We start from the raw sequence: 25,367 nt of genomic DNA, 5'->3' as shown, positions 1-25,367 counted from the left end.
TAAGCACATAGAGCACAGATTTTCAAGCCTGTTGGTAAAATGAAAGATTGGCAAAGGGAGCGCATTTGTGATTCAAGTTCAAGTTATCTATCAATGGACTCAAGGGCTGCAAGACCAAGCCGCACACAGGAGAATTTCAGCCAAAAACCTGGCCAAAAGTCAAAATTTTAAAATGAACTTTTATTATCCCAAGTAACACTTTAAAACTAGTTTGGTTTTTAAAATTCTTTAACGATAGTATATAAACGATGTATAATATCTTTTATGTTTTAGAAATCATTAATGAAGAACTTTAGCCATTTCTTAGCCTCCAGAACATTTATACGCGTATAATATGTGCAACTTATATAACAACAATCAAGTTATTTGATTTGATTTTTATCTTGCTCTTCGAGGGCCTTATAAAACAATATTATATTTTAAAATGATGCAATTGCGATATGCAAATGGTTTGAAATACCATCATATAAACCTGTTTTGATCTGTAAAAGCCTTTTCAAAGTTATTCGTAACATTGGTGTTCTTATAAGGTTGGCTTGCTTGATGGTTTTTAATAAAAAGCGGGACATTTTGAGAAAAAAAGCGGGACTCAGCCGAAATAAGCGGGACATTTAATTTTTTTTCAAGTAAAAGTCATAATACGCATGTTTGTTGGTTTTTACTCTGGGTATAAAAGTAAGGTGCTTTAATACTGGAATATACAATTTTAAAAATCCACAGTTGAGGCATAGCTCAGTTGGAAAAAACAGCTGCTTCCGATTCATTGTCCATGATTTTAAACCCAGGAGTAGACATCGAAAAAAGTTAAAAGTTTTAAATGTTTTTCCACAAACTGCATCGTTGGATAGTAATAATAATGCGAATTACTCAAAGTCGTAAAAACTGTTTTGATTTATTGGCGAAAAAAATTATAAGCATTGCAAATGATTTTTTTTATCTAAAAACCTAAAGATTGTTCAACTGCAAAAGTCACAGTGCAGTTTCTTACAGAACATCTCTAAATTATAGTAATTTTTTAACAAACAAATGAATCCATCGTAGTGCAAAGTAGAACAGGCGGGACATTATTGAAGCATATTAAAACCAGCATTTTCCAAAATGAAATATTCTTGAAAATGTTTGTTAGTTAATTGAAAAGTTACAAATTTCACCATGCAGCAAAAAAAAGTAAGTTGTCACCGCTTCCCTACACGAACTTTTTCTAAAGGCTAAGTGGTTATCTACAGGGTTAATCAACGATTAAACTTATGTGGCAAATTCTTATCAAAACACGTTTTTTAACAAAGAAATTGTGGTTGAAACTGATTTGCAAACTTTCACAAGGTTTGAAAATAGGAAAAAAAAAGTATGTTAATATTCCATACAACATTCAATCTCGTGAGGATTCGTGATATAAGGAGATGAAATTTATTATTGGCTAAGAAAAAGTAGTGTTGTTGAAGTGAGACTCAAGTTGAAATCTCAAGTGAAACTATTTGAAAGTTTGATTTTTATAATCTTACTAGCTGATCCCGTACGAACTTCGTTTCGCATTTAACTTTAAAACTGATTATTTTGTATTTGGTTGGTAATTGGGACGAATTTTCACAAAAAAATTGCTTAAATTACATACCTGAATTTTTGCCTCGATATGATGCCTAACAACGTAATTATTGCAAAAAAGATCGAAAATATTAAGAAGAACCCTTTTACTGATTCCTTGTCAAAATTTGAAATGGACGACCCCTTTCGTAGACCTCTGAATTAAAATTTGGCACCTGAAATCAATTACTCGTTCCTTGAACTCCCACGTTTCAAGTTTCCATCTTAATCCAATGTATTTAAGAGGACCCGAAATCGGTTGATCGTTCCTCAAAATATTCTAATGCAAATTTTCATCAAAAACAAATCTATAAGAACGCCAATATCGCAAAAACATTGAACAGTTGATATGGATGACCCCTTTTGCCGACCCCTTCTACAAAATTTGATAACTGGAATCGATTGTCCGTTCCCTAAAATCACCGTCTACAATTTTGCGTTTAAATCCAGTGCATAATAACGCCAATATAGTAAAAACATTAAAAAGTTGATATGGACGACCCCTTTGGCTGACCCCTGACCCCGAATTTAATACCTGGAATCGATTGCTCGTCCCGCAAAACCCTCATATGCAAATTTTCATATCAATCCAATGCATAATAACGTAAATATAGCGAAAACTCTGAACAGTTCATATGGACGACCCCTTTTGCCGACCCATGACACAAAATTCAATACCTGGAATCAACTCCTCATCTCTCAAAACCCATGTGTGCAAATTTTTGTAACAATCCGACGAAAAATAACGTAAATATCGCGAAAACAATATTTGTCTTGTATGGACGACCCCCTTTAGAAGGGGTCATCCAAAAATCTGAAAACATTTTTCATCATTCCTGGTCCTAATGAGTATCCATGCCAAATTTCAGTTCTCTAGGTCTTAAGATGGCTGAGCCTATTGAGGACAAACAAACAAACAAACAAACAAACAAACAAACCCACAGAAATTGCTTTTTATATATATAGATAAATGTAATAACAAAATGTAATTGTTCTTTAAGAAACAAAACTTATTATTGTGCAATAAAGTAACACTTAATACAAAGTTTAAAAAACATATTTGAAAATTTAATTTAATAATTATTTAATGCTCCGTTGTTAACATCCATTGAACCTGAAAAGTTTTATAAGGTATATGTAACGTTCTCTCAAAAATATGATCTAGAGGGCCTCTAGACCTTTTGTATTTATAAGAATCCTTAAAAATATTTTAAAAAAAACTCATCATGCCCAATAAAGATTTATAGAAAAGACTTATAGATAGCTACATAACTTTGCCGCTTTTTAGAATCCCATTCAAGCTACCCTTTTAAATCCCAAACACTTTTATAAGACGAAAAAGTTATTTAAAAGTGTATCAGAAAATTGATCGATTTTTATGGGTCCAGTAACGACTATTAATAATTTCGTATATTATCGCCATTTTTATGATCCATAATGAGATATTTTTTAACGACAGTTTTTTAATTTACAAAGTTATCCTCATCTTGTTCATAAGACTGCCCCAAATGACCCGACTTTTGAAAAAGTTATACGCTGCAGGCTAAAATTGATCCTGGGCCAAGTACAAGATCTCATGCCAAATTAGGGCCAGATCGGACCACGGGAAGGGGTCGCTCAACGAGCCTGAAGTTTGTATGAGATTTTGAGACATTTTGTTCGAGAGGAACATGAAAAACCAGTTTTTCGTCAATAACTTTTGTCTCCTTCGACCGATTTCTCGGGTTTTCGAACTTATTGACGCCTCATTAACAGTAATGAATACCACCGTAAAAAAGTTAGCCCATTTTTGAAGCCTAATAACTTTTTTATCTTAACTCTTATCGAAATGCAGTCATCGGATGAAATATTTATCATAGTTTAGGCTTTTAGAAAAACCGTTTTTGAAAGAAATCGGCCGACGGAAACCAAAGTTATTGATGAAAAACTAGTTTTTTTTATTGGCATCACAAATCGTCCAGTCATGTTCCTAAGCCCCTGTGGTTATGCAATTTTTCTTTTAAATTGTCAAGCATTTTTCCGCCCTTACTTCTTTCCAAACTATCAAGTGAATATCAACCAAATTCAAACATTAAAAAAAACATCGAAAATTGCAATCGAGCGCAACATCAATGGTTAAAATCGGTCATTATTTGACGAAACGACATGTATTTCACATTGAGTGTTCTGGTCGGACATTTAGTCGCCTCATTAAAACAGTGATGAATATCACCCTTAAAAAAGTTAGCCAATTTTTGAAGCTTAATAACTTTTTTATCTTAAGTTTAATTGAAATGCAACCTTCGGACGAAATACTTGTCATAGTTCAGGCTTTAAGAAAACCCGTTTTTGAAAGAAATCGGTCGAAGGAGACAAAAGTTATTGACGAAAAACTGGTTTTTCATGTTCCTCTCGAACAAAATGTCTCAAAATCTCATACAAACTTCAGGCTCGTTGAGCGACCCCTTCCCGTGGTCCGATCTGGCCCAAATTTGGCATGAGATCTTGTACTTGGCCCAGGATCAATTTGAGCCTGCAGCGTATGACATTTCACAGGTTTTAAATTTCCCATACAAATTTGAGGCAGTCTATTGTTCATGCTCTATAGAAGCTCGGCATACTAAAGGCTGAAATAATTTTAAAAAAAATCTTGAACCACTACAACAGAAAATTTAACAAGAAAATAAGTATTTTTATATCTATCGGCTTTTCATTGCCTAAAAAAGCAGTTTACTGTAGACCCGCTATTTGTTCGAAATTTTCAATGCAAAATTGCGGAAAACTTAAAACCGTAAGTTAATTCAAACCAAGTAACGAAAATTCAGAACGACAAAATAATATTAAATTTCGTTACAGATTCATGACAAAAAAATTTTAGCATTATGATTTGTTTTTTTTTTCAATATTTGATTTGAATAAGATTCATTTGTTTTAAAAATTATTACTGAAAACCAATTTCTGAAGCAGAATTTCTTGTACATAAATGAAAATAATATGATAAAATTATAATCTAAATTCCTACAGAACTTAAGAAATTGAGTTGGCTTGCCAAGATTTTATAATTTGCTCTACAGAACCCACTGCAGAAGGACTTTTTTGTGCAAGTTAGTTTTATAGATTCTTACATAGCCCATCATGGTTTTATAGCTTGAACTCATAGTTGGACTGGAGTGCATTAAAAAACCCAAATTGTTACTTGGATATGATTTTTATGTTTATATGCTTCTTGAATATAATTGACACTATGTACCAGTCAGTTTTTCAATATTTAGGTTTTTACGAAGAGTAGCGGCTGTCGGAACTGCAATTTTTCTATCACCTACAATTTTACAACAAATCGTATAAAAATTGCGTCAAATTTTAGCATGTGGTAACAGATTTAAAAAGTGACTTATATACAAATTTGAAAAAAAAAAGAGAATTTAAATGAATGTTAAAACGTTATATTAGGGGATAAATGGTTGCAAAAAAAGTGCTGTATATGGAGCTTTCAAAAACTCTTTATTTTGTTTGCTGTTTTCAAAGCTTGTTTTTGTTTATGTTCCCAACAAATCCAAGCAACAAATTTAACATCATGTGAAAACTCTTAACTTCATGAACCATGGACAGCTGAAAAAACTTCCGCATACTTCCGCACTGGTGATATTATGAATCTTGAAGTTGAAAATTTTGTCTTCTTTTTTGTAAATTCCTTTCAATGCGTCATGTTTATTTTAATGATTTGCTAAAAAATAGTTTCTAAAATTAAAGTTTAAAATTGTTTTTTCGTGCTTATTGCAAATAGTTTTTTCACCTAATGAATCATTCTCATTTATGTTAATCTTTTGTAACATGCAGAAAAGTCGCAATGTTGTTTTTTGAAGTTTTTTTTTTTTTTGATTCTCTCTTCTTTTTAAAAATGTTAACAAAGAAAACTCTTGGATTTTTAGTTACGGGTTTCGGGTTGAATATTTTTTTTTTCTTTTTTTTTTCTTTTATGAGCAGGGAAAAGCCCGCGGGAGTGGAACTTCTTCTTCCATGTTCCTTCTCCAGTGGGCGCAAAACCTCCTCATCATTTTTATTTTTTTTTTCTTTTTTCAATTCGATTTTACAATTAGTTATGCACATTCATTTCAAAAACACTTGAATTTTTCGAATCACTTAATTTTGGTGACGATTTGTGGCGTTTGTTGATGGTACTTGTTGGTGGCGGCGGGCGATGGCGGTGGGCGGTAGTGGTGGGTGGTGGAGGTTTTTGGCGGCGGTGGTATTTGGCGGGAATGAGAAGATAAAATAATACATTTGTGGTTAGATGAATGTGGTTGGAACGTTTACGGGGTATCGAATGATGGGAAGGTTGAGTTGAATTTGCTTCCAGCGAGAATAATCTCTGTTAAGGAAGCGCTAGCTGGCTATTGTTTACAGTTATCAACCATCGGATGTTCCGGGATCAGATTTAATGGAAATATGATTCAATTTTATTTCTGATGTAAGTTTTCAGCTTGTTTTTGAATTTTCGTGGGTTTCTTTCTTCTCTGAGGCTTCTGGGTACTGAGTTAAAAAGGACCTTGCTATAGTAAGGGAATGCTTTCCTTGACATTTCGCTGTTGGGTCTAGTAATTGAAAGGGCGGCTGAATTACGAAGCTCGTACGCGTGGTTGGGTTGCTCGTACACTACGTTGTTATGTATCAGTTGATCGTTCAAATGTGAGTGGATTATCGATGTGGCTTGTAGCTCTCTCAGCGCCTGAATTGGAATTATACTGCCATCTGCTTCAGAATACAAGTTTTTACTAGGGTATAACCAAGGACGATTGTAGACAGCTTTGAGACAGCGGTTCTGAGCTGCTTAAAGTTTCTTTAAGTGAGAATTTGCTGCAGCACCCCAAATGAATACTAGATACTGTAGTTTTGATTGTACGAACGCCTGGTACAACACGATCAGCTGTTTTTTGGGGACGAATCTTTTCATTCTCCAGAGTAAACCACAGGTTGAGCTAATTTCTTTCAGGAGCTTTTGAATATGGTAATTCCATTTCAGCTTGTAATCGATGTCAAGACCTAGATATGTATAGTGATTTACTTTTTCAATTGGTGTTGAGTTCACTATTAGATCTTGGTGCGCTTCTTCGGGTTTTCTGGGTGTTGTTAAAACCATGTGTTTGGATTTCATAAGGTTCAGCGACAGAAGATTTTCGTCGAAGTAACTACTTAAGATTTCCATGTCATTCCGCATACTTCTGATTATTGTGGAAGAGTCATCACCAGTGTAAAAAAGGGATGTATCGTCAGCAAACAAACGTGGCTTACCGGTTAAATTCAGTTTAGGCAGATCGTTCACATATACAAGAAATAGAAGCGGTCCGAGATTACTTCCTTGTGGGACTCCTACTTTTAAGGGTTGAATACTGCTTTGTACTCCGTTGATGGATACAAACTGACTTCTACCAGTTAGAAAACTTCTCATCAATTCTAGCGGTTTCCCGCGTATGCCATAATATGCAAGCTTTTCAAGCAAGATTTCATGGTTTATGGTATCAAACGCCTTTTTCAAGTCTAGGAAGAGAAGTCCGACGCGTTTTTTCTGATCCAGGGCTTTGTAAACATCTACAAATAGTTCGTAAGTGGCTGTTGTAGTACTAGAGCCTGATCGAAATCCATATTGGCAGTTGTAGAGAATGTTTTGCCTTTGAAAAAAATTTGTAATTCTAGCAGCCAACATTTGTTCGAGAACTTTGCTTAAAGAGGATAAAACTGAGATTGGCCGATAGTTGTTTACATCCAGTCTAGATCCTGCTTTGTGTATTGGCACAATTTTAGCTATTTTGAGACACTCAGGAAACTTCCCGGTGAGAAGGCTTTCGTTAAACACATCACGCATCAGTATCGAGAAGAATTGGTGATGGTTTTTGATAAAGTATGCCGGTATTCCATCAGGTCCTACGCTTTTGTTTGAATCAAGATCTTTGATTTTAAAGATAACTTCTTCCTCGGTAGCTGGTTCCAGAAATATCGAACTACGTAGTTGAACCAAGGTTCCGAATCGATTTGTGTTTCCCTGACTGTTGATAGTTGAAGCAAGCTGGGGCCCTATGTCACTAAAAAAGTTATTGAAGGTGTCGGCAACAGTCTTTTCGTGGCTCGTAAGATTTCCGTTTACTAATAAATTCAGCGTATCTTGCTCTTCGGCTCGGTTACCAATTATAGAGTTTAAGTGTTTCCACATGTTACGGCTACTTGCATTTTTAAACAAATTATTATATTATGCTTTTTTCGCGTTTTGTTTGCACTGATTCAGTTTTTTAGATGTGTGTTTTAACAAGTCTCGAGTATTAAGGTCAGAGGGATTTCTTTTACATCTTGCAAGAAGTGCATCCTTCATTTTAATCCACTTCCATACATCGACAGTCATCCAAGGGCATACGCCTTTGACTTTGGCATTAATTTCAATAGTTTTGGAACATTTTACCTTGAGATCCTGGTATACCGAAAGAACTTTGGTTAGAAGCTCTTCAGCAGAACTAGCTCGCAGATTATACGCTTTTTCGGCGAATAACTCGTTTAGCTTTGAAGTGTTGACGACAACTTTTTGTAGTTTCCGAGTGAACACATTTTTACGTAGTCCGACCGAAGAGACAATAATGCAGTGGTCGCTGATATCCGAGTAAATGGTATAATTTGTAATATTGGATTGGATCTTTTCAGAACAGATTACATGATCTAAGATGTTAGTGCTGGCGGGTCTTGTTATATGAGTATTAGTTACTTGGAAATTATAACAGTGAAGGAGTTCCAAATATTCCAATGTATCGGGATTTGATGTCTGATTTGTTGGAATGTTTATATCTCCTACAATAATACATGAATCATTTGAACTGGATGCGGATAATATTGATTCCAAATTACCAAGGAGACTAGTTAAATTGGTTGCAGGTGGTCTGTATATAGCGTGTATGTTCATTGTATCTTCTTTAGCCTTCAAACGAACATGAATATGATGATATCCACCAGAATGTAGGTTCTCTATTTCTTCGCAATTTATTTCTTTCTTTATGTAAAAGGCCAGACCTCCCCCTGTACTATCCTCGCGGAACGAAAAGAAAGCTTTATAACCAGGCAGCATAGCTTGTTGAGTGCGATCTTTTTTCAACCATGTTTCTCCCAAAACAATTATGTCTATTTCTTCAGAGAGATGTCTAAGAATTATCTTTATTTCGTCAAATTTGACCGGATTGTTTATTCCTCGTACATTCAGTTGGAGAATTTTAAGATTGAAGGGATCAGTTTCGTTGCAGTTCCTGCTTTTATTTAATTCATCTATTGAGTGAAAGTATTTGTTTATTGATGTGAAATTCATAATAATATAATATTTTAATTCTAGGTACAACTCAGAAATTATTTGTGCAATTCAAATTCTAATTAATTTGAAAAATTTTGGTTTGCAAAATGAACGTTGATTTTTCGGAGTTCATTGAAATTTCACGATGTGCTTTAAATAGACGAAAAAATAAGCAAAGAAAAACACAGGAACTCCATAAAATCTTACCAATGGATGTTTTAAGCTATGCAGCGTAAAAGTACTGTACGTCTCGGTGGTCGAGTGGTTAGCATGGTAAGACGGTAATCGCTGGTCCACTGATGGCATGGGTTCGATTCAAAAAAGTTTATATGACTCCTGACAAAGCGGCTGAGTCTATTTGAAGCCCATTACATAAACAACTACAAAAAATTGAAGCAAATTTGAATAGAAATCAGTACAATAAAGTGATAAGAGGATTTTCATTAGAATAATTTAATAATATTTGTATTGTTCAAGGTGGAAGATAATGTTCGAAGTATCAAACGGATTCGAGACTGATATCGATTTGTTTATTACCAGAAAGCTTAAAGCTTAGGTGATTTAATTGGGTAAAAATAGTGTTCATAAACTTTTATATTATGTTAATATTATTTTTCCAAGATATCAAAATTTATGACTAAGTATAAACATCAAAAAACACTTTTGGCCAACTTTTTGTTCTATATACTCCTGTATCCAACAGTTGAAATTTGCAAAGTTTCGTGTATAATGTCCATTTTATCATCATTTTTGCATTCTTGGGAATCCGGAAATCTGAACATCCTTCTCACGGGAATTCTTCGGTTCTCTGGAAAATTCTGTAGCCACAACTTTGACCAGGACCACAAAGCGGTATGACAACAAGAAAAAAGATATAACGTCTCAAACTAAGCATTTTTTTATCGTGTATGTTGTATGTTAGTTATCCACAATGGGTGCACGGACTCACCGCAGCTTCTGCCAAAATATGTGCTCACATGCATTCTTAGATTATTATTGAGTTCGACAAATCTCTAATGCAACGCGTACACCATACCCGGATCCCATGGCTTCGAATGAATTGTTATGGAGTAAATGTATTGTGTTAATGTAAGGTATATTTTGAAAGAACGAGTCAATCAGGTGGGTTAGTTCACTTACAGGTATTCCGGCATCCGTTTATATACAGCACTGTTCATAATTGTAAAGAAACGTGCACTGTCACTTCGAATTTGAACTTCCATAACTTTTTTATCAAACTTCCCACGTAAGATATATCTACACACTATTAATTTTTTGGTGTAAATTTATGTCAAATTGGATGCACAAAATTGAAGCATCACTTTTGACATAAAATTACACCACAGAAAACAGAAACGCTTGAAGCCATAAATTTTTCAAACATCAATTTATTGGCATATTAGACCTAATTTTACATTAACGATGATGTAAATTTAAATCAGATTTGATGCACAAAAGGGAACCATCGTTTTTTACATAAAATTAGATTGTCTCAGACATAAAATTGCGTCGTACAAGTTTTTATGAAATGAGCTTTCGGAACACAAATATAAGGGGATACATTTCTTTTAATTCTAATTCTTTTATTTTTAAAACAACTTATCCACAAACAGACATGGTTAACATTCGTGGTTTCAGGATAAGGATGTTTAAGGATTTATTATACCTTCTGTGAACCCGGTGACTGTTGTCCAACGGTGGCTGCAAGGGCATGCGGTCCGGCGCTTCATGACGGTTTTTTGGTCGTTTTAGCTCAAACCGGTGCGTTGTTTCACAAAGATTCATTTTCCTAACATGCTTTGACCATCGCTCTCTTCGATGTTCCATTGACACCCACACCATTACGATGATTGGATTCCTGGCCAGCACTGATCAGTGAACATTTTTCTTGAACTGTTCTAACTGCTTTGATCGCAGTTTTAACTGCCGCTAAATTATCACATGTATCTAGACTCCGGAGTGCATTAAGGAATCTGAAATATTTGAGAAATTAAAATTTTATCAAAACTCGAAATCGAAATTTGATAACACCAGGCTGCTAAACTTATTTTATTGATTCAGGATCGATATCATATTTAAGTATATTATGAGAATAAAAAAAACATCAATAATTTGGTCCCAGTTTATTGCCACTATTTGTATATGAGCCCCATGTGTAAAAACTGAAAACAGCTTGTAAAGTTTGAAACTTGTTTTCATTAAAACAATCGTATGCATCCTATCAATAGTTCGGATTGAAAACGTTTCAAAGAATGCTTTTGTTTACTTTTGCGCTAATACTAACTGGTATTTACGGAGAAATTACAATAAAATACCTACTCATGTGACTCATATGCGAATATTCTTAACCTCCGCGAAGAGATTATTCGAAAATGAGCCTCTTGTGCTAAAGCTATCAGTGCTGGTGGCAAGTGGCAAGTAATTTTCTAACATATTATCTCTTTTGTTTACCATTCTTTCTGATGACAGAGGTAAGTTTTTGAAAGATCCTGATTTAAAACTGATTTCAGTCGATGTTTTTAAGTCTAGTGGGATGTGTTTCCAGTGTTTTTCAAAAAAATTGTTTTCATTGTTCAGTTGCTGCGAATTCATCAGACTGCCAATGTGTAACGGATAAGTGTATATTTCAGACCAAAAGTTTGCTGTGGAAGAGCGGAAAACTTCTACCGGGAACTTCTTTCTAGGTGATAAACGAGAACAGTGATATTGACATTGTTGTGTTTATGGAAAAAAGTTATTGAAAAAGATAGTTATTTTGTTTTCGAAACAACACTTCAAACCACCCACCGATCAAACATTAGATCGTCAAAAATTATGTTGAAAAAACCATTTCGGGAGAGTTAACCTGCTACTTATTAATGTTTTTTGATATTTAAAAAAAAAACATGTTTCTACGGAATCATTTTGGCGCTGGTACACACCAGCGGTCATATTTTTGCGAAATTTTACGAACAAACTCGAACAAAAACTGGTTTTATAGGTAGGAAGCAGTTTCCATCGATAACTCAAAAACGGTAAATGGGACTCGTATGCGAATAGGAGCAGTTTAAGACAAAAAAAAACTTACCAGCATAATTTGTAAGAAATACAGATGTTGTGCGTTAAGTGAACATGCCGCTCGTCCTTGGCCATACTGTAGAAGGCCGATTGATTGATTGCGTGATCTGTCCTTTGTCCAAAACGATGACCTTGTCCGAGTCCATGATGGTATTAAGACGATGTGCTATCATAAGTACCGTACAATCTTTAAATACCGTACGAATGGTTCTCTGGATGGGATCGTCAGTTTCCAAACCCACTGCGCGATAGCTTTGTCCAAAATCAGAACCTTGAGTCCTACGCAGCAAGGCACGGGCTAGATAAATCAGCTGCTGCTGTCCCACCGATAGATACCGGAAGCTACTTTCTGACCACCACCAAAAGCGAAAGAAATGCCTTTAAGTATAATGTTCAACCCTTCTCCGTAACGGACCTGGAAGTCTTGAAATTCCACACGGCCGGGCTCCGGCCAATCTCGAGGCAGCTTCCTGTTTGGTTTCGTCATATTCTTTTATTCGTTCCACGGCCACAATTTTCGTTTCCTCTTCCGAAGTCATACGGACCAACCAATTCAGAGTTTGGGTTATTTGCAGAGCACAGGCAACTGATAACCACAACCACCACCACCGCAAACATTCACTGGAGGAAATTTGGACTGCACGAGCGAAAAACCAAACAACATCGAACCAAAACAAAAAACGACCGACCAAAATAAAACCACAATTTTGACGTTTCTCTTTTCGACGTCGAACGGAAACATATTTTTTAATCGGTAATCTAAAGTATTGGGCCCGTAATGCACGTAATTTGACGACAAATTGTTTTCGACTTGTAAGATTACAGAAGGTTTAGATAAAGTGTGAATGTGGTAATGTGGACTTTGAAACTTTATGTTTCGTGTAATTTTATGAGTTGGTGCTGTGTGTGAGTGTGTGTGTTGTTTAAATTGAAATTGATGTAAAATTATATTTTTTCAAGATTATGTCACAAAAATTTTAGGTGTTCAAGCGTTTCTGTCACGTTTAAATTTATAAAATTTTTTGTGTGTACTATTACAACATTATATTACTAAATTGAAGCTCTCTAAAGTTTGTGTGACCTGAGATAAAGTAATTCTACGAAAATCGAACTTTTTGGACTTTTACCATTCAAACTGCAATATCTCAGAAACTTCGCTACGTATTTTGATAGAAATTTTGCAGAGTGATTGTTGAAATATAAAGTAAGCGCGTCTCAAGTTTAGGAAAAGTTCTATCGATGAAATCAAAAATCACGCGAGGCACATTTTCATATGTGATGAAAGAAATTAGAGAAACATGAACTATCAAATAACGAAAGAACATAAGCCGTAAATATCATGAAAATTTCGAAAAAGATACAACGGCTCACCGACAGGACTTGAACCTGCAATCTCCGCTTCGGTACAACGGCGCGTTAGCCAATTCCACCACGGTGAACGTGATGGAACCGGCGAACACGAGCAATCGAGCTCTGCCGATCAACTGCTGGACCTTCTATCGAAACACCATGTATATCCCGCATGTGATCTTTCCCTCTATTGATCTCTCTTGTTTCTCTAACCCCACCCATCGACTCGGGATTTTAGCCGAGCGAGCACATGGTCGATTGCTTCGGGTTTGCCGCAACTTACGGTCAGATGAAGAAGCAATCAGTGCCGCTCAAGGTTCCGAGCAGACCAGTTACACAGCACAATATTTCAAACATGAACTTAAAAATGCGATTTCTATAGAATTTTGGACGAATGTTTCCATAGAAAAATCATATTTTATGTACAACAACCACTAAACATATTTCAAACAAATACTCAAAACAATATCGTGGAATTCTGATTTCTTTATGGCTTTTTCCAGATATTTGTTGACTGGTTTGTGGATGGAAACAATATTGTTCTCATGAATCGTCCAAAATTCTATAGAAATCGCATTTCTAAGTTCATGTCTGAAATATTGTACCACGCGTAACTTTTGATCTCATCTCTAGAACTTTTTAAAAACTTCAGACATGCTAGCTTTATATTTTAACAAACACTCTGCAAAATTTCAATAAAAATATAGCATAGTTTCTGATATATTGCAGTTTGAATGAGGAATTTTCAATCGTTTCCCGAGATTTGGAAATTCCCGATAGTTTTTGACTACTGGGAAGTCCATTGCTTTGAAGATTAATTATTTGGGAACAATCTAATATATAGAGATGAGTTGGACTATATATGTTTGTATGCACCTTATACAAGTCCACACCGCTTAACCGATCAGCCTGAAATTTGGTACAGTTATGTGTTTGGACCATGGGAAGGTTTAAGTAATAGTTTCGAGCCCCTCCCACCTGAGAAAAGGGACCCTCCCATACAACTTTCGTTTTTTTTCCCACAAACCAAAAGTCATGGCACCCATTTTTCAGAACCAATTTTTTCCCTTTGGCGGGGTTGTTTTCACCATCACCATGGGTCGGGCATTAGAAACGACTATCAAGAGTTCACGTGGACTGGAAAGCAAATCAAAGCTTGCTGAGCATCAAAGATTTGAAAGGTAAAATTTTGGCGGGTGTTTTTTCCTTCTACTGTTCAAAACATGTGGTACCGGTACGAGATATTTGGATGCAATAATGAGCCTACATTTTGTATTGAAAAATACTACTATCCTGTAAAGAATATATTGAATAAAAATTGTAGTGATTTTCAATATGCTGCCTATCGCCCCGCTGAGGGGCTTTGAGAGTTTACAACGATATACAGTGAACTGAACAGTCAACAGTGAATTGTCTTCTTCAGCTGAATAACTATTTGGACTGAATGCTGGAAAACTAATGAACCGATTTTCATAAACTCCAGCTTTTAACCAACCATTTTCAAATTTTTAGGATTCCTTATAGAGAAAGAAAAAATCATTAGATTCAGAGTTACATATATGTTGAAGGCTGCAATTTCAACGCTTTGATAGCCGCCGGGGAATCTAAATGGGGGATTAGAAAATTGATTAGATAATACAATATGAGGTTTTTGGTTTTATACAATCCTATTTAATTGGTCAATTTATTTATACTTTTTGATTTATTTTTGGTCATAAATGTGTTCAATTCTACCATCCAATTTAGAAAAAAACCGTTTGGTACTGCGAGTTCATACAAATGATTTCAAAGAATTTCAACATTGATCACTCTTCAAAATAATTAATGGAACTCAAATAAGACCATTTCCATTAAATTTAAATGATTATTTCGGTTCAGAGATGATTTCTATTCGATATCTCCAAAAAACTTTTAGTGCAACTTTCAACATAAAAAAACAGTGTTAAATTAAAAAAGCGTAAAAAGCAAACATACAATTGAAAACATGCCAAATGAGTCTTAAACATGGTTCAACAAGGTTCGGAAGTGTTTTTAGAAATTAAATAAAACTTAAATATACCATTGTACAGGGAGATCATCCATCTTGAAAAGTGGGATAGTCTCCAAAAGAGATTAAAGTTTTTTGTGATAGAGAAGAAGGAAATTATTTTGAAATGCAATTCATAATCCTTAAAACTATAAGCTTCTTCTAAAAAAATTAAATCGATAAACACGGTGAATAATCTCAACAAAAACTTTTAAAAGACTTACAAAACTTACGTGGCCAAACATGGGCCCAATTTCTTAAAATGATGAATATAAAGCTTCCAATATTTCGAAAAATCAAACGACTCATTTTGATTATGATAAATATCTTTTGTGACCCCGAGCAAGGCCGGGTAAAATCAGCTAGTATTAGATAAATATCCAAACATTAAAAACAAATTAGTTGGTTTCGTAGATTTAAGCGTGCACTGGGGGCAAGCTTATAAACTCTCCTAAAACAACGCATGTTTTAAAGAAGCTTATAAATTCACTTCGTAGGTTTTTATCTTCATGAATGCTTTATTCTGCAAACCAGCAATTGAAAATTCATTTAAAAAAATATCACGCTACGTATTTTTCTAAATTTAACGTTTAAAGCTTCAACGTACAGTACCGTTCATAATTGTATAGAAATTAGAAGCAAGCGCACTGTCACTTCGACTTTGAACTTCCATAACTTTTTATTCTGATGATTTTTTTATCAATTTTTTTGCGTTAGATAGATCAACTATCACACTATTATAACACAGAATTTGAGCTTTCTGAAGTTTGTGTGGCCTGAAAAACAATAATTTTACGCAAATCGGACTTTTTGGACTTTTCTCATTCAAACTGCAATATCTCTGAAACTACGCTACATTTTTTATTGAAATTTTGCACAATGATTGTTGAAATATGGAGCTAGCATGTCTGAAGTTTTCGAAAAGTTCTATAGATGAGATCAAAAGTTACGCGAAGTGCAATATTTCATGCATGAACCTTGATATGCGATTTCTATAGAACTTTGGACGATTCATGAGAGCAATATAGTTTCCTCCACCAATCAGACAAAAGATGTCTGGCAAAAGCAATGAAGAAAAGAAAATATGGAATAAATGATCTATTTGTGTTTTGAAATCAGAATCTCGCGATATTGTTGTGATTTTTCGGTTGAAATAGATTTACTGGTTGTTAAACAGAGAATATGATTTTCCTATGAAAACTTTCGTCCAAAATTCTATAGAAATCGCATTTCAAGGTTCATGCCTGAAATATTGCACCTCGCGTAACTTTTGATCTCATCTATAGAACTTTACGAAAACTTCAGACATGCTAGCTTTATATTTCATCAATCACTCTGAATAATTTCAATAAAAAATGTAGCGTAGTTTCAGCGATATTGCATATGAATGAGAAAAGTACAAAAAGTCCGATTTTCGTAGAATTACTGTATCTCAGGCCACACAAACTCCAGAGAGCTCAAATTTCGGGTTATAATAGTGTGATAGTTGATCTATCTAACGCAAAAAATTTTATCAAAAAATATCATCAGAGTAAAAAGTTATGGAAATTCAAAGTCGAAGTGACAGTGCGCTTGCTTCCAATTTCTATACAATTATGAACGGTACTGTATATGCCGTTTCAAATAAATAAGTTTTGAAAAATAGGTTTACTTAAATTATTAAAACCTTTTTTTTAAAGCTATAAGGAAGCTATCAAAACAAAGAATTCTCATTTTGAGACATCTTTCCAAACTCACTGAAAGAATGTTTCCTCATTTTAGAACGAGAGACCCGACAGGTTCAATATGAAAAATGGTTGAACACTTCCACCGGAATAATTCTCACACCATAGTGGACGACAATACAAGGTGATGGACGGTTGATAATAATGATGCTACTAGTGGTTGCTTGATGATGACGGTGATGACAGAACAATTCTATTTGTGAAGCTCTCATCACCTCCCTGTGCCGTCCGCACCTTCCGCCATTCTGAATTCATTCGACCCCGAGTCGGATAGAGCCATGTCATGACCCGCCCACCTCCTTTCCATCATCGGAAACGGAGAGGAGGGTGGTTGGCTGGCTGGCCGGCTGACCATCTTCCTCAAGTGGATGAGCACTGAATCGTTGGAAATAGAAATAGAAGGAGAACGTACACTTTTCATAGATATCGGGTAGACGGAAGAGTGGAATGGACTTCGGGTTTTTTTCGGTATCATTTTCCTTTCTTTTCATTTTACCAACCCATCGTCCATTCATTCACCCGGATTAAATGGGATGAGGTGCCTGGGAAGTAATTAAAACTCGAGTGGTATGGCCGGTCCGGGCCACTTGAGGGATTCTCATTTCGGACCAGCCAAGCCAAGATAGAGTCCCGGTTAAGTGGATCACATTAGTTTGGGTGCACGACGAATGGACTGAATATATAAACGATCTAGCCGGACATAATGGAAGTTTAAATTGAAGTTGCTGAGTGTTTAGGTAGCTATTTGAGACACGTTACTAACTAAGCTATTCGTTGAAATTAAAATTCATAAAATGAAAAAAAAAATCTTGTTTGTGAAATTTTAACTTTCATTTTGACGAAATTGTTAAAAACACTGAAGATCATCGTTCCAAAACATCTTTCATTTAAGTAAAAATTAAATGAAATAATCTGTTGAAAAATGACACGTTCAAAGCAATACTTAATATTTAATTTTTACTACGAATAAAAAGTCTTAAAAAAATGCTCATGATTCAATGATTTCATCACTTTACACCAAAAAAAATCCGCTTTAGCATGAGAATAATTTTTGCTTATTAATTTTGCGTGAACTTAACTACTGCTCATGTTGTAGGATAAAATAAAAAAAAAAACCCAAAAAGCTACTTTGCAAAGCCAAAGAGTTTGTTCATTCCACCTTGGAAAAAAACATTTCGTGTGTTGGCTGTGGTCTTGGATTTCGTCATCAGTTGTAATGAGTTTGAGAATTGAGCATCTCTAACCGTCTTCAATCTTCAAATCAAATTGATAAGAGAAATAATCATCAGTAGTAGAAAATTGAGTAGGAGATGAAACTAATAAGAGCTGAAGCGGTCGAGAAGAACGAGATCGGCTCTCGGCGACTTTAGTGTAGCTCTTGATACTAGCCAATAAACATCAGCCTTTGCAATAAATGTCGTTCGGTTAATATATTTTTTACTGTTCAATTCAAAGTAAAAGTCGTTTTGATTTTTTAATCTGATTGAAAAGAAAACCAGCTGGTCTCAAGCGCGCTAGCCTGTGAAGTTGTTGTCGTTGTTGAGAAAACGTCACTTAAAGCTGCTACCATAGGTTCTACGATTCTGAACCATAGAATCAACCATCGATAGAAACTGAACAAGCAAGGATCGTTTTGTATGCAGAGGCAGACACACCTGTGTTTAAATCTAGCTCGTCCCACGAATCAAGGTGACAACATCATGAAATCATTGATAACTTTAGCAAGCAAAGCCTGCCATTTGTTTATACTTTTCCTAGGATTAATTTTTTTCTAAATGGTTATTACTTTTTTCGTGAAATTCTTAGCTTGTTCTCATGTCCGCAAAAAATTAAGCTTAAGAAACAGCTAAACCAACAATTAAAGACAAACTTTTCATTAAAACTTCATTTTTAACTTAATTTCAAGCTTGTTTTGAATTTACTTGATCATTGAATATGCAAAAAAAAAATTCTTCTATTCAAAATTGATATGCGTTGACGTTCAGGAATCAACCAAATCATCTCAAATTATACACTGATAAGTTTAGTGACCTAAATGGCATGAAAAAATGTACGGGAGCAAAATGTCAATTTTGGCAGCGGTCTAGTGTCCATCTTGCCCGACCTTCTCCTATGTTAGTCATATGGTTTCTTTACATGTTCAGGCTGAGCTTCTCTGGCAACTAAATAAACACTTCTTATCAAACAGTATAAAAAGAGTCGTTCCTAGTTATTTTTTTTTTTTATTTAAATTGTTTTTAACTTACTAAATCTTGGTACTTTAAGCAAGCAAGATTATTTCGATGTTTTTTTTATATTCATTTGAAGGATGGCTGTCAATCCATTTAAAAGGTTTTTACAATATCAGGCTTTTCCTTATACTTGCATTTTTAACTAAACTAGCTGTCCATTCAATTGATATCAAATTTCTTCCAAACATTTCTATCAAACCTCTACCATGCCAGCAATCCTCTCTTCATATCTTAAGTTGTCATCTAAATCCTTAGATTACATGTGACCTCTAGACTGTTTTTTTCTCTTTTACGATCTTTTTAAACGTGATGTCCCTTAGAAAAAAAAATCTATCTCCCGTTGAAGCCATTACATTTTTTATAAGAGGTGTAAACACTTTCTTATCAGAAAATAATGCTTGATACGCAGGAAACTTCTGAAATATGCATTAGGATTGGTCGATCTTGGATCGATCTTTGGAAGATCGATCTTTTCAATTCAAAATGTGACATCTTTGTGTCATCATTGTGACAACATTAATAGCTTGCCAAATTGACCGGTTTTACCCGGACCTACCTTAATTTATTTTATAAATTTTAGAAAAGGTGGGAAAATTGTAGGTTTCGTTGAAAAACAAACCCAGTTTTCTCAAAATTTAACCACTTTATTTACAAAAAAAATCCAAAAACCTAAATTGAGCATTTATACATTTTTTTTTTTAATTTTCGAGTCCTTGAACGAAATTTTTGTACAAATTTTATCAGAATATAAATAAAGTACGACTTGAAATCTGCTAATGTGAAATGATTGAAGTGTTGCTGTTTATTAATCATTAATTCATGAGTTTTGCTAAAATTTGCACTTATTTCGGAAAATTATGGCACCCTTATTTTATTTATTTACATAGTATTCATTTACATAGTACATATGGCACCCTTAATCTTGTCAAAATTGATACTTAAAATTGAATTTTCTTTTGTGGAATTTTTGTTTGTAGATTTCGATACAATGAGTTTGAGTACTTTGAAACGTACCTTGTTGGAAATGGAAAAGATCGATCTATCAAGTATCGATCCTCGAGCTTCAATTTTTAGGTGGACTACGACCGTTCTTCTGAATCGATCCAAGAGATCGATCTTTTCCAGAAAATCGAACAATCCTAGTATGCATTCCAGATTCCCTGGATTTATTCCGGACCTGCCAGGGTTTTCTACATAAAGTGAACATATAAAGTAACTCGAAGTATAAATTAGGACCCATTTTTCTGTGCTTGTTTTATCCCATTTGTTTTTTTTTATAGTTTGAAAAGAGATTCGAACGCTGCTGACGTGTTTTGATGGAAAAAAATTAAAATTTAAGGTGGTTTTAATCACTTGGCTATAGTTTTTTTTCGAACTATCTCTGAATTATGCTTAGATAAGTCGAGATTTTATGTAAAAAAAATTTGACATTTTAGATCAAATTCACAGATATTGCTAGGTATTGTAAAAATTTGGGCTTATTTCTTCAACAAAAAAAAAAAATAAAAATGCGGGAACTATTCTACAATGTTTACTCTAGTTGGCCCCTTAACGGGGTAAAACTATTCGATATATTATTACAAGGGGGTTCCTCACTTGTAATATTAAACATTTTCATTCAGATTTTCAATATCTTTCCTTCTTTTTTTTAGAACTTAAAACTGTTTGAATAAAGTTTTGTTTTAATTTTCAAGTTCATTTTATAATTTTAATACACTACACCATCGATCTTGATGAAAGTTTAAGGTATAACAGAAAAAAAAAATTATCACCCATTGCTTGTGATAGCTCGAACCAATATAAATGAATTTAAAACTGGCAACTTTGACAAGGCTTAGCCTCCGATAACAGAAGCCCTTCAAGGTGTATCCTTATAAACAATAAAGCTGTTTTTGGAACATATTCATAACAAATCTGATATTTAGATTCTGACTATTCTCAAGCTATTATTGGGTGAAGATTTTACATTCACAAAAACAGCTGAAATATCAAGCCAAACCATGGTATGAAAGCTACAAATGAGTAAATATAAAAGATGACCGATAAAAAAAAAGAAGAGAAATCATCGACAAAGAGTAACGCTTGTAACGTTACTAAATTTCTTTGAATATGTATGTCCTTTCAGATCTGATAAAAACCTTAAGTTTGTTAAAAACGGGAACAATCAATTTATAATTAAGCATACCTAACGATTCTTCATGTTTCAATGTACATCTGGTGGAACACTCGATTTTTTCAAAATAATATTTTTGAACACTTTTTCGATGGAAATTAAACTGCTCGAATTCGAAAAAAATATGAAAAATCGAACACTTTCACAACTCTGAAGTGCGTTTTCTCGAAACTATCATTTAGGCACTTGCACCCCTCTGATCCCAAGCGCCTCAATTGATAGTTGTTAACAAAATAACAGAAACATGTGTGAAGTTCATTCAGGAAAAAAAAGATAAAATTCTTGTAAAAGATTCACAGAAAAAACAGTCTGCAGATTTAAAGTTCAGGAGAAAGTTTTTAAAATGAGGCAAAAAATAAACTAAGCGAGGAAAGCTGCAGATTCATTTGAATATTTTAGATTTCTCATATTTTCCCAAACAAAATGTATGAAAAAAATATCAAAACAAAAAGGTTATCTATATATTTTCGTTTAATCCAAAACTACTTGTTATTTTTTAGAAAGTTTTGCTATTTAAGGCTTAAAATCTTTTCTTCAATCTAGTTTGGAAATATTTACAGTGTTGCCAGAATTAATTATGATTATATGAATGGTTATTTTTACCATTTTTCATACATTTTTCAAAAGGCGTTTAAGGGTCTCCTTAGAGTTTTCAAATCAAAGGTCAATTTTATTCAGATTGCAATCTTGATAAACGGATCAATGTTAGGGGTTGGGAGCATTGAAATTTTGGCTTTTAAAAACTTCCAAATAGCTAAGGGGCACCCTATTAGGTATAGAAGAAATTCTATGGGAGCCTTTTCTTCCCTTTCTATCTTCCATCTGAGGGTATTGAGGAGTCTCAAATCATCATAGAAAATATTTCCCCAAATACCCCACCATGCCAAATTCACTTTCATCTGCTTGATATACTAAGGTTATGCCAAATAATGGGAGCCTCCATCTCCCACCCACTATAAGGAATGAGGGGTCTTAAAAATCTCAGTCGAAAACCTTTTTTTTTATTAATTACTTTCTCAAGAGGGAGGGATCTCAAAACATCATAAAAATTGCTGTAAACGAATACCATTCCATACCTAATATGGTTTGCATCGATTTTGAATGAAAATATCACGAAATTCATTTGAATTTTGTCAAATGTTTCATATGTTTGATCGTTTTGTATCGAAGTCTTTTTAATTTTTTTTCAGGGATTTTCATAAGTCTCTTTAACAAATACGGGAAACGTCTTTTTATATCTAAATCATCTTATTTCTTTTAACTTCTATGAGTGCCAATGTGGTGGGAATAGTTAGTAAATTGATCGAGTTCTGTCAAATTTTATATGAAATTTATCTGAGACCCCCTCTCCTCCAGCAAACATTTTACAACTTCAATGATATTAAAACGCTTATACCAGAAAGAATGATCGTATTAAACTTACCAAAACAGTATTTAGCTGAAAACAGTGGAGGCAATATAATGATTAGGTTCCAAAAATAAGTTTAACAGATTGTCTGGTTTTATCAGGGTTCATCCACATATTCAATTAAAAATTTGTCCTTGTTGTTTGTTGATTATATTGAAAAATGCCCGGATTTATTCCGGATTGATTCATTTTATTTGGCAAATCAAACAAAAAAAAACAAGTTGTGTAATAAAACACTTTTTATTTACGCATCCAAAAGAAATTTTTTTGAGCAAGTTTTGAAAAATAAACATGAACGGCTTTTGGAAGCAAAAACTACGATTTTTTAAATTTTTTTTTTTTAAGGAAATTTTGTAGCGGCCCACCACACTCCCCCACACCAAAAGGCTCAATTGAGCCTCCTGGTAATGGACGGTACTGTTCTCAGCATGTCTGGCAGCAAAAGGCATTAAAAAGTTATACGCGAGCAAAATTTAACTCATGCTGAGAACGCAATAATAGATTATTTAATGCGGGGAAAAGTGACGATGATTTTTGTTGAGTAATTCCTGGGTATTGACTAAATTTTTCGGGATACTGCCCGGAATTCTGGTCGTCAATTTTGAAATCAGGTCCCCTTATTTTTCCCGGTTTGTCCAACGCGAATATGCGCTGAAAAAAGTTCTGGAAACCTTAGCCTACTAAGCCATCTAAGAGACTTTCAGGAGTCCTCTAAACGTCTTCTAAGGATCTTCTAGAAGTCTTCAAGGAATCATTCGAGAGTCTTATAAAAGTCTCCAAAGGATCTTATTAGAATCTTATTGGAGTCTCTAAAAGTCTTCTACTTTTCCTACTATCCTATTTGACATTCATTGACCACTGGACTATCCATAAAAATTATATGGATAGCGTGCGTTTAAGAATTCTCTTCCAACTCCATATGAAGTCTTTAAACGTTGTTCAAGAGCCCTCGGAGAGTCTTGTAAGAGTCTTTCAGGATTTTTCTAAACGCCTTCTAAGGATCTTCTAGAAGTCTTAAAGGAATCATTCGAGAGTCTTTTAAAAGTCTCCGAAGGATCTCATAAGAATCGTCTTAGAGTCTCTAAAAGTCTTCTTATAGTTGTCTAAGAGTTGTCTAAGAGTTGTCTAAGAATTTTCTAAACGTCTTCTAGAAGGTTTCTCAAAAACTCCAAGGAGCCTTCTGATAGTCTTCGTATAATATTTTAAGGGTCTTCTAAGCACCTTTCCATAACCCTCTGAGACGCTTCTCAGAGTTTTGTAAGTTGTCTTAGAGTCTTCCAGAAGTCTTCTAAGCGATATCTAAAACTCTTCAAATTGTCTTCTTTCAAGTGCCCTCTAAAAACCTTTTTAGTGTCTTCTAAGACTCTTCTCAGAGTCTTCTAGGAGTCCCTTGGGGCAGCCTCTCCGAAGGTATTCCCCGACAGTGAGAAAGCCTTTTCCTACAACTTTATTTAACATTCATCTCACTTGGTGGATCTATCATCGCAAGTAGACCACTGGACAATCCTTAAAAGCTATATGGTTGGCGTGCGTTTAAGAGTTCTCTTTTAACTCCTTATTTAAATAGTCTGTTAAAAGTCTTTCAAGAGCCCTAGGAGAGTCTTCTTTTAGTCTTGAAGAGTCTTCTAGAGACTTCAAAAAGGCTTCTGAAAGTCTTCTAAGAGTCTTTCAGGAGTGTTCTTAACGTCTTCTAAAGCTCTTCTAAAAGTCTTCAAAGAATTTTTAAAAGTCTTCTAAAAGTTTTCAAAGGATCTTCTTAGTGTCTCTAAAAGTCTTATAAGAGTCTTTCAAGAATTTTCTAAGAATCTTCTATAAGTCTTCTAGAAGGCTTCTCAAAATCTCCTTGGAGTCTTCAATGAGTCATCGTATATTCTATAATCGTATAATCTTTTAAGAGTCTTCTAGAGACTTCTAGAATACTCCTAAAAGTCATCTAAGAGTCTTTCAGAAGTCTTCTAAACGTCTACTAAGGATCTTCTAAAAGTATTCAAGGAATAATTCGAGAGTATTATAAAAGTTTTCAAAGGATCTAATAAAAATCTTCCTAGAGTCTCTAAATGTCTTCAAAGAATCTTTCAAGAGTTTTCTAAGAATCTTCTATAAGCCTTCCAGAAGGCCTCTCAAAATCTCCTTGGAGCCTTCTGAGAGTCTTCGTATAATATTTTAATAGTCTTCCAAGAATCTTTTCAGAACCCTCTGAAACGCTGTTCAGAGTTTTGTAAGTTGTCATAGAGTCTTCCGGAAGTCTTCTTAGCGATATCTTACAGTATTTTAAAACTCTTCAAAGAGTTTTTCAAAGGCCTCTAAAAACCTGTAAAGTGTCTTCTAAGACTCTTCTCAGAGTCTTCTAAGAGTTTTTTAAGAGTCTTTCTGTGTCAAGGGCCTCTCCACCTCGGAGAATCTTCTAAGAGTTTTTAAGAGTCTTCTAAAGAGCTTCTGAAAGTCTTCTAAGAGTCTTACAGGAGTCTTCTAAACATCTACTAAGGGTCTTCTATAAGTCTTCAAAAGATATCATTAAGA

The 25,367-nt window shown here is 34.4% G+C and overlaps 1 protein-coding gene across 1 annotated transcript; it reads right to left on the bottom strand.

Moving 5' to 3' along the window:
- Nucleotides 1-11,979: 11,979 nt before the first annotated feature.
- Nucleotides 11,980-12,474, bottom strand: LOC129760152 (multidrug resistance-associated protein 1-like). Its single transcript, XM_055757743.1, has 2 exons — nucleotides 12,351-12,474; nucleotides 11,980-12,284 (listed from the first exon to the last, which is right to left on the bottom strand). The coding sequence occupies exons 1-2, from the start codon at nucleotides 12,472-12,474 to the stop codon at nucleotides 11,980-11,982; spliced, it is 429 nt and encodes a 142-aa protein (XP_055613718.1).
- Between the last annotated feature and the right edge of the window lie 12,893 nt (nucleotides 12,475-25,367).

The sequence above is a fragment of the Uranotaenia lowii genome, chromosome 1 (genome assembly GCF_029784155.1).
Source record: "Uranotaenia lowii strain MFRU-FL chromosome 1, ASM2978415v1, whole genome shotgun sequence".
In the NCBI taxonomy this organism is placed as follows: domain Eukaryota; kingdom Metazoa; phylum Arthropoda; class Insecta; order Diptera; family Culicidae; genus Uranotaenia; species Uranotaenia lowii.
Note: the sequence above shows the minus strand (reverse complement) of the source record. Positions and strands in the feature narration are given on the sequence as shown.

What these genes read in the sequence shown, in the direction of transcription:
- LOC129760152 (XM_055757743.1), bottom strand. Translation starts at nt 12,474, where the DNA reads ATGACTTCGGAAGAGGAAACGAAAATTGTGGCCGTGGAACGAATAAAA. An exon ending in TGGAATTTCAAGACTTCCAG is followed by an intron (nt 12,285 to 12,350) that starts GTCCGTTACGGA and finishes GGTGGTGGTCAG; the next exon opens with AAAGTAGCTTCCGGTATCTA.